This window comes from Poromitra crassiceps (genome assembly GCF_964638095.1).
Source record: "Poromitra crassiceps genome assembly, chromosome: 2".
NCBI lineage: Eukaryota > Metazoa > Chordata > Actinopteri > Beryciformes > Melamphaidae > Poromitra > Poromitra crassiceps.
The window spans coordinates 80,111,713-80,122,085 of NC_139624.1; the positions used below are offsets into that span (position 1 = coordinate 80,111,713).

The 10,373-nt window shown below is 42.2% G+C and overlaps 1 protein-coding gene across 1 annotated transcript; it reads right to left on the minus strand.

Annotated features, from left to right (window-relative positions):
- Positions 1–4,071: 4,071 nt before the first annotated feature.
- LOC310772416 (beta,beta-carotene 15,15'-dioxygenase-like) lies at positions 4,072–9,949 on the minus strand (the record flags this gene model as incomplete). Its single annotated transcript, XM_083632220.1, has 11 exons — positions 4,072–4,226; positions 4,796–4,907; positions 6,166–6,260; positions 6,392–6,497; positions 6,595–6,852; positions 7,063–7,283; positions 8,140–8,290; positions 8,382–8,529; positions 9,249–9,378; positions 9,553–9,681; positions 9,886–9,949. 11 exons carry the CDS (start codon positions 9,947–9,949, stop codon positions 4,072–4,074), a joined length of 1,569 nt encoding a protein of 522 aa, XP_083488346.1.
- Positions 9,950–10,373: the final 424 nt, after the last annotated feature.

Consider the following 10,373-nt stretch of genomic DNA (forward strand, 5'->3'; position numbering starts at 1 on the left):
GATAGTGGGATGTATCAAAGATGGCGACGAAGATGAGTATCGGGATGTGGTGACCAACTTTGTCACATGGTGTGAGCAGAACCACCTGCAGCTCAACGTGTCAAAGACAAAGGAGCTGGTGGTGGACCTGAGGAGGGTCAAGGCTCCGGTGACCCCTGTTTCAATCCACGGGGTCAGTGTTGACATAGTGGAGGATTACAAGTACCTTGGAGTGTACATTGACAATAAACTAGACTGGGCTAGGAACTCTGATGCACTCTACAAGAAGGGGCAAAGCCGTCTCTACTTCCTGAGACGGCTGAGGTCCTTCAACGTCTGCCGGACCATGCTGAGGATGTTCTATGAGTCGGTAGTGGCTAGTGCCTTCCTGTATGCTATTGTGTGCTGGGTCAGCAGGCTGAAGGCAGCGGACGCCAACAGACTCAACAAACTGATCCGTAAGGCCAGGGACATTGTGGGGCTGGATCTGGGCTCTCTGACTGCGGTGTCAGAGAAGAGAACGTTGTCCAGGCTACGCTCCATCATGAGCAATGACTTGCACCCACTCCACGGCGTGCTAGTCAAATACAGGAGCACGTTCAGTGAGAGACTGATTCCACCTAGATGCAATACGGAGAGGCACAGGAAATCATTTCTGCCTGTGGCCATCGGTCTATTTAATGCCTCTCTTAAAAGAGCACCTCGGAGACGCTCAGTCTCCCTGAGACTGAGCCAGCCGATAGGTTAACTGTGCCTGGCTGAGCCACGTGTAACGTATAGGGCAAGCTGACTTAATATAAGTCCAGTGTGCAATAAAGGTAATTGGCACGTAATGTATATTCTACTTATTTTGCTTACTTTAGACGTATTCTACTTATTTTGCTTATTTTTGCTTCTATCACATTTTACTACTGTTTATTCTATGCTATGTTGTGTTCTTATTCTGCTTATTTTTGCTTATTATCGCATTTACTACTGTTTATTTTATGCTATGTGTGTTCTGTGAGCGAGCTACTGTAACCTGTCCCAATTTCCCCCCGGGGATCATTAAAGTCTTTCTGATTCTGATTCTGATTCTGAATGCTGTCCATGTCTCACATCAGCGCCGTCTCACACCACCTGGACAGCTTCCGCCTGCTGCTCCAGGCCGCTGGCGTTCTGACCCGTGACATGGCTTCTCTCCTGCTGGGTGAGGTACTGTGGCTCAGGTGCAATGCGGCCTTCGTCCAGCTGCTCCTGGACCATGGTGCCAACCCAGCCCTGGTGACCTGGGAGCAGGCACAGCTGGAGCTGATCCTGAGGCACTCAGGGTCTTTCTGGAGGCCAAGAGATGTCCTCGCAGTCTGGCCCATGTGTGTCGGATCCAGATCCGCCAAGCACTGGGCACACATCACCTGAACCAAGTCCACTCCCTACCGCTTAAACAAGTGATGAACGACTTTGTGCTCCACCAAAACTGACTTGAAGGACTGTCAGTTTATTTATTTCATTTCGTAGATTTAGTTCTTCAGTGACTGTTTCAAACAAATCCAGGACCAGAGATTAAATACCATCAACACCACCTGTAGCCAGCACATACGTGACCTAACAACTAATTCCTGCATATTTCTGCAACTGCATCCAAGTATGCAAGTCCTTTTTCCTACTATGTATTGACCTTATTTGACTTTGTTGTTGACTGTTAGTTTTGATGTGCAACTAAATTCCATCTGTGAAATAAAACCACCACATAAAGTGGCGCGCCCGCGTGTGTGTGTGTGTGTGTGTGTGTGTGTGTGTGTGTGTGTGTGTGTGTGTGTGTGTGCATGCGTGTGTATGTGTGTGTTTGCTGGTTGGTTGGGAGCCACTTGTAGTGAGTGCTTGAGTCACGACAGTCCCTCTAGTGGCCCAATTCAGACCCTGCACTCAGCCACAGGAAAAAAAACATTGATAATTGACAATAATTCATAATACCCAGGACATAGTGGTAGCCTATCTACCTCTAGTGGTCATTAGGAGGCATTGCACACAGGATGCTGAGAATCACTGGTCTGCAGTACTAGTGTGTATGCTGCTTTGCATCTTTACATTCTAGACTTTGGAATAGTTCATTGAACCTTGCCTGATGATGTAAGACAGCTATAGGTAGTTTATAAAGTTTCCAATAACACCTGAACGTCTATGTAATATGTTCCTAAAATTGTGTGTTGTGTTTTCCATTCCCCGATTCTGGGAAAAACACTTGCTATTGGATTTTGCACACCCTACAGATGGTAATTTATTGTAACAAACAATTTACACTAAACTGAACAACATGCTATTGGGCAGTGATTCTCAAACTTTTTTGGCTTCGGTAGGCTACCCCTTTTCGCTGATTTCTTAATCCAAGTACCTCCTTTACCCGAATACAAATTTTGCTTAGAAAACTGCAAGAGAAAACTATAGCATATGATGCAATGAATGAATCATAACCCACCTTTTGAATATAACATTACAAAGTAAGACATTTTTCCATTTTCCTCTTTCAAGTAACCCCGGCGGTAGTACCTCATATACCCCTAGGGTTACGTGTACCCTGGTTTGGGAACCACTGATATAGGGCATGGATGACCTGCATGATAATACCCTTGATCACATGCACAATGCTGATAAAGAGGGTTGTTAATATTAATTCAGTTATCTCTCAACTCCTACAGTAAGGAAAACCAGCAGCCACTATTTTTTTTCCTGAAAAATAAAACCATTCCTTTTCCATAGATATCTACCAGATTATTCCTCATAAATAGCTGACTGCATGAACTTAACAAGAAATGCCATTCTTAACAGATAACACAAGATGATAAACTGCTCTTTAATGAACTTCATTGTGAGAAAACATTGTGATAATTTTGTCTTCAGCAGCTTGCAAATAATTACAATCCATAAAGTTTCATTGAATGCAATCTGAAATATAATTTGAGAGAAAAAGCCATATTTCTCACTGAGCTTTGAAGACCTCAAGGCAACACACAACTTACCTGCCAGCGAGGCTCAAAGTGTCCCTTCAGCGCACCACATATGCTGATTCTGAAACACAAGTCTCCTCAGCTATTAAGCTGTAAAAAACTTTCTCTGTGCTGTACTCCAAGATAACAGAGATCACTTTTGAGTTTAAGTTAGGTTAGGTGATAGATTGAAGGCCTACTTCATTGATCAGACTCATGGGGCTTTGTTATCAGCTAAACTGAAGAATGAGAGTAAATATTTGAACATTTGAATATTTTACCGTTTAATGAAAAGGATGAGTACAAGTACAATAATAACAGTAGCAGTCGAGGAATGTAGATTAAATAAACTATAAGATATAAACATGCTTAAGTTACATGTTAACCCATCAATAACCTGCTTTTTACCATGGCGCTGGACCAGCGGTCCTGCCGGGGTCATGAAATGGACACTCACTCACTCACTCACTCACTCACTCACGGACACTTTGTGAGTTTAGTCGGGAAATGGCTGTAGCTAAGGACAGGAAGGTGCTAGAGAGTCAGGATTTGAGGGGTGGGTAGGATTGGTGGGGGGAGGGGCAAGGAAAAGGGCGAGGGAAAAGGGGGCATAGGGTTAGGAAGGTGGGAGAGGGGTGGGTAGGATTAGTGGCTATAGGGGGATATGGGTGGTGTTTGTGGGGGGAAGCGCCGTGGTCTAAAAGGTTTGCGCTTGTTTATTCATAAATATGCTATGAAAATAATTCTTTAAAGGCAATCCCTGAAATTTCCTAGAGATGAAGCATCATCTAATACTGTAGTAAATTGATCTGTCCATGACCCCATCACACTTTTGTCTAAAAGAATAAGACTATGCTCCAATGTAATTTAAAATGTACAAATCAAATCAAGTTCTGTAGTATTAGGACATTTCGAAGTTAAATATTTGAGAAAGAACAAAGGAAGTCCAAGGCAACTCTTCAAGAATATTTTTAAAAAGCCTTTAATAAAATATGGCTTCCACCGACATGTTTCGGCCAAACTGGCCTTTCTCAAGGTGATTTGACAGAACGCCGTAGCCCTCTTTCCCCATTTTCTTCTCTTAAATATTTGAGAGTTCTGCAAAGGGATTTTTATTCTTCATATTGGACTAATTTACGTGCGGGATGAAGAATCCGTGCATGTCCTTGTGGAGCTCAGTATTCACGTATGCTCGAGCTACTTCCTTGAACGTTTTGCCATCCAGAAGCAGGATGAAGCCAGACTCCCCGGGGTTGGAGTTGATCACAGATGTTAAAACCACACCTGCAAGTGGGAGCGGAAAGGCTTCTGTGAGAATGCACAGCAGACATTGAAAATCTGTGTAAGTCCGATGTTTACAAGTTTTCTAAATCCTTTTCAGTCCCAAATACATTAAACATAACATAGTCACACAATTTCCAAAACAAACTTGTAGGAACACAAAATAATCACGTCAGGAACACCTTAGTATATTGATTTGTATCCCCTTTTCCCCAATTAATGTCTCAACTGATACAGGTCTATTGTCTTCATTAATGTGTGTGTGTGTGTGTCTAAATCCCTCTTTGTGCCGGTTGCACAAAGATTTTCCTTTAAGGTGTCCATAAAATAAAATTGGTTGCACAAAACACCATTAAATATTGTGCGTACGTTTTCCTTAAAATGTTTAACCTTGAGGAGAAGATCTAAGGGTGTTTTGTGCAACCAATTTTATTTTATGGACACCTTAAAGGAAAATCATAACTTAAGGTGCTTTGTGCAACCGGCCCCTGGCATTCCTGACTAATTTGTACTGTCACTGTATAGTTTAAGAAATGCTTTCAAATGCACATACAAAAGCCACATATTCTCACCGTCATCCTCCGTCTCTCCATTGGGCCTGGGGATGAACACAGGCTCCATAGGCCAGCACTTCTCCTCACTCCACTTGATCATCTGCCTGGTTTCTGTGTCAAACTTTGCGATCTAAACAAATAGATTAAAGACCTATGTAGACAAGTATTTACCTAACTGACTTGCTGTGTAACACATCCCTTTTAGTATGTTATGTCTCCCTATATAAACTGTGATATAAGTCTTCAACCTAGACACACTTACTACATGCACAACAAAAAGTGATTTTAATGTGATTAAGGCAACGATGCGATAATGTAGGGCAGAGTCTACTGGGCTACTGGTTTCTTTCCGCCTCATTCTGTTTCTTTTGTTTGTTTTCATATCTCATCGGCTAAAGGCTGCTATCTTAATTGGCACCAAAGATTGTCTGGCCATAAATGTGCTCAGTACTTTGTACCAACGTCTTTGCATGCACGCACGCACGCACGCGCGCGTGCGCACACACACACACACACACACACACACACACACACACACACACACACACACACACACACACACACACACACACACACACACACACGACAGTAAATCAAAGAAAGTGGCTGAACTCTGTCTTGGTTAGCTAGGTGGAATTGGGTCTGGCTAGGTCTGGCCAGGTGTTGGGTTTATGACCATCCTTATACCTCAGTACTACATAATAGCAGGAATATAAACACATCTCAGTTCAACAGTGTAAAGTTAAAAGTAGACTGACATTCATTAACATTTTGATTGAATGGGTGTAGGACCAAAATGAAGTCAGGTCATAGTGACCTTCCCAATTCATTTTATAGTCGTGATTGACTGAGTGAAGGATTTACAACAACAGTTGTTGTGAATTCCCAGCTAAATGGTTGGTTGGTAGAGTTTTGTGAAGATTTATCCGACACTATCCAATGAGAAATCTAACTGAATAAGGTTTTTCCACAGAATTCAAATTCAATGCTGACTGGCCCAACATTTTAGAGACTGGAGGTTTCATTCATTTCATTTTTGTGTTCCTCTTTGTTTCAGCGAAAGCTGCATTGAACTGTATTGAATAAGAAAGCAAATGGGTAAATAAAACACATCCATATTTTCAGCTTTTGTCTCTGTTAAAACAATTGGTAATTCTCGCTTCAGCAAACTGTTTCCCGTCTTGGTACGTCAATTGGTGCTTCTCAATTTTACTTACTACCTCTGGAAAAGTGACAACAATTCTTGCAGGAATCTGTTTCCAATGTTAGCAATGGTCTGTTTCTAATATGTCTCCTTTGCCACATAACATTTATAAAGCTGTAGTGAAGCACACAGATGGATGGTCCCACCAATACTAGCAACAGTAATAAACAATCGTGAATTTCACCTGGGTTGCCACCGCAGAGTTCTCCACACAGCTCCCATAGACAAACCGGTGTCTCTTGCCATTGATGTCATAGTTGATCCTGGGTAATTCAAAAGCTGTTGGAAATACTATGACATTAGGACAAATCGTAAACCCATCAAGACACCAGGTGAGGACTATGACTTGAACAGTTGACAACTTGGATCATTGCCAAATGCCTGTTTGGTTAGTTTGGGTTTTACTGTACCTTCGCAAAGCACCTCTGCCTGGCACATGAGCTTGCCATCTTTCTCCTTCACAGCGCTGGCTGTGGTGCATTTGATCTTCACCAGGTCCTCTCCCACCTCAGTGCCCTACACACCCAGTCAAACAGCGGAAGAGCTTTAGAGGAACCGCTTCGGTTTTGTTCAGCGTTGACTTTACATTTGTTTGTACTTTCTCGAGTCTCACCTTGTCAGACTGCAAGGGAAGAGCAAATCTCCTGTAGGTCGGTTTACTGTAGCTCTCATTGTGGACTTGGATGTTTTCTTTCATCTTGTTCAGGTGGAACATCTCATAAAGGCTGTTGTCGTCGTAGGCGATTACGTCGACGACCACGTGGCCGTCGACCTCGAAGGCGTTCACGCTGTGGTAGACGATCATCGCTCCAGTGTAGTACTTTGTCTCAACCTGTTTGCCCGTCTTCCTGTCGATCAGGTGAATCAGAGTCTGTTCAAGGAATAAACATATAGTCAAACTATATATTAATGCATGAAGATATAATTAATGTCAATCCCTTGCAACCCACGCTCCATTCAGCCTTTCTACCATAACAGGTAGACTGGATTATTGCACTACGTCTCCCCAAAGAGTTGAATCGTGAAGGTCAGAGTAAATGAAACAAAAGAAAGCAAGAATACAAGGATCAGTGACAGTTACATTGTCTTCGGGGTGATATTTCAGACAGTTGGCCCAGTTGACTCCCCTCATGTACGCGGTGGCCATCTTGAGGATGTCCAGTTTGAAAGGCTGCTCGATGAAGATGAAGTAGTTGTCCGTCATGCCGAAGCTGTGGTAGTAGCTGGGGCTGAGGAGGGAGCGGCAGGGTACCGTGCATACCACCTCCACATTCTTCAGCGCAGGGCCCTCCTTGGCTTTGTCTGGTGACGAAAGAAAGAAAGAAAGAAAGAAAGAAAGAAAGAAAGAAAGAAAGAAAGAAAGAAAGAAAGAAAGAAAATATACTACTATTACATAATAATAAATGCGGTTTGACTCATGGGGTCTTGAATCTTGAAAAGACACAACTGAAAACTTGTCAAACTGTAAAGACTTATAACCAAGCAACTACTGTTACACAAGGGCTTATTACTTTCTATACTGTCATATAGTTGATTCAGTGATGATGATAGTTTTCGAATTTTGCTGAATGGACAAGCCAGCAGTAACAGATATCCTTTTAGGTTCCATTTGATGATGCAATTGTGAAATTACTTTTTCTAGAGTTATTATTTGGATGTAAATTTGCATTTCTTTGTAGCAAATATGTTGAAATTTGCAGCTAGCAAAAAACATGGGTGCTCAAGATGTCTCACTCTCCGAGTAGCCTAAATGAAGAGTGACATTGATTTGTGTACTGTGTACAGTACTAATACATTGCACTCGCATCAAAGGAAGGAACCACCACCGGCAGACCCACTCACTCTGTCTAGTGGTTTCCCCTGTTCTAATCTGCATAAACTTGTTGTTTATTTTTTATTTTTTTTATTTAACCTTTATTTAACCAGGCAAGTCATTAAGAACAGATTCTTATTTACAATGGTGACCTGGCAAAAATGATATCATGTCAAAGTTGATGTTCATTCTGGTACTTGATACTGAAGTATTCCAGCTGATAGGGAGAGCACACCCTGAGGTGTCAGGACACTTTGAGGTGTCAGGACAGAGACATCCTGAGGTGACAGGACAGAGACACCCTGAGATGTCAGGACAGAGAGCTTGGCATCGCCGTTCACGTACCTGTCTCAGAAGCAGCAGGCACTTTGAACAGCGTGTATTTAGTCTTGCCCCTTTCTGCTATAGAAGTCCCAATGTTGAAGGCGTTGCCCTCCTTGTCATAGTGCGGATGGGACGTCACCACGTTGACAGAAACGTACTTAAGATAATCCACCTGAGTACAACAGATCAGAAACTCATGAGCGCTAAACATTCATCTGGATGTGTGGTGATCACGGCGAATGACAGAGATCAGAAGATATCACCTTCTCCTGAGTTTCCAGAGTCACAGGATCAATCTTGCGGATGTAGTTTGTTTCAGAAGTGGCATAATATTCGTCCCCATATTTGATGATGTTGCTCGCACCGTTGTCAGTAAAGTCAGGCACTGTGTGGTTAAGAAAGGTAATTGCCCTGAAAATGGAGGAGAATTCTTGTTAAATGATCTAGATCGATGTGGAGAGAGGAGGTCGCACACTTGTAGCCACGATGCAAAAATGTAACATTTATTGAAAGATCAACGTTTCGACCAATGCGGTCTTCATCGGGATATGATCAGACAGACTGAATGGGCAAGGGAGCAAGGGAGAGGGACACAGGTGAGAATCATTACAGGGAGGAGTGTCCACAATCAGATCCAAGGGAGGAGCTAATGACTTACAGCCCAACATGCAATAGAGAGGCAAAGTGACCGCCTACGGTACTTCCTGCTTCAGCACTGTACCAGAGATTTTTATCCGACATTTATTTTCCCATAGACATTTCGTAAAATGCTTATAAAAATAGTTTTACTTAGTCAAACCAAATGGTTCAGCTATATTTAGAATCGGGAGAGACCATAGAACATTTCACTCAGACCAAAACTTAAAAACTACATCGAAAAAATATTTTCTTTAAAGCCGATTTTTTTTTAGGTTTACGTTTTTACGTTACTTGCATTTCAATGATAAATCCCTATAAACAAAAACAATGTTAATTATATAAATTGCAGATTAATACAATACAAATACCCCAACAAAACTATAAGTGTGTAGGCTATAGAAACATGATGAAACATGATCTCATCATACATGAAGTATGATGAGATTTTGTTAATTCTGAGTAAATCAGTCAATTCTGGGTAAAGAACTTACTTGACAATGAAGCTCGTGCTTGGGTCTGGATAGGCCATTGTCCCCATTTCAGACACAACTATTCTCTTAGCAGTCATGTTCGCTTGATAGGTGTCACCTCTCAGGTATCGGCTCCTGTAGGTCACTTCACCTGCAACAGAATAAGCTCATTCATCTACAATGACACTATACAATAGACTGTTGAGTTTAGTTCAACAGTCATCAGGAAAGTTACAATCAACTCAGAATACGGTGTCGGGCTGAAAACCACAGAACAATCGTGACCAATCAAAAGTGTAAATCATGCACCCGCATGCACTCTAACCATCTTTGAAGGTGAAGCTGTGCATGATGGCCATCCCATCAAACCAGTGGTTGTAGCTGGTTTCCCCCACTGTGAATATGCCGGGGCCATTGCGCAGCAGCGTGCCTTGTAGCCAGCTGGGAAGGTTGCCTACAGCACACAAACAAAAACAGCATTGAGACAATAACAATGATAATGATATAACAACAACAACAACAACAACAACAACAACAACAACAAATACAATCATAAATAAATAAAAGGAAATAAAGCTACTTTTTCTCCTCACTGCTGAAGAAATGTTTCCCTCTTGGAGATAGGCAACATTTTTATGACCCTATTATAAAGACTTACCTTGGACTTGTGCCTTGTGCGGCTCGGGCCTTTCGACAGTGTTCTTGGTGAAGTCAAAGGCCATGTCTGCAGCTGTGGAGAACCCCTGGAGCGGTCTGCTATATACTGCAGGCAAACCACTCCCCTTTATGTAATTGTCTTTCAGAGAAAGAGGGGGATTGGTCAATACGCATTATCTCATCTCTCTGGCCCTGAATTACTCTGAAATAAGTAGCCTTTCTAACCGACAAATAACACAGGCCTACTGATTTGTTTACGGATATGTATCATTGTTAGGGTGCATTCAGGGTGAATAAGATTTTTTTTTTAATTTCCGCCTTGTGGAAGCTTTCTTGCCATGAATTAAAAAAATAGCCCAACACATGATACATTTCTGTAATACTGAAGATGTTACCTAACCCTCTGAGGTGGCATGAAGGTTACATCATATTCCAAGGAGCACTGGCATGCCGTTTTGTGTGAACTGACCCAAAACACTTTTTTCCCTG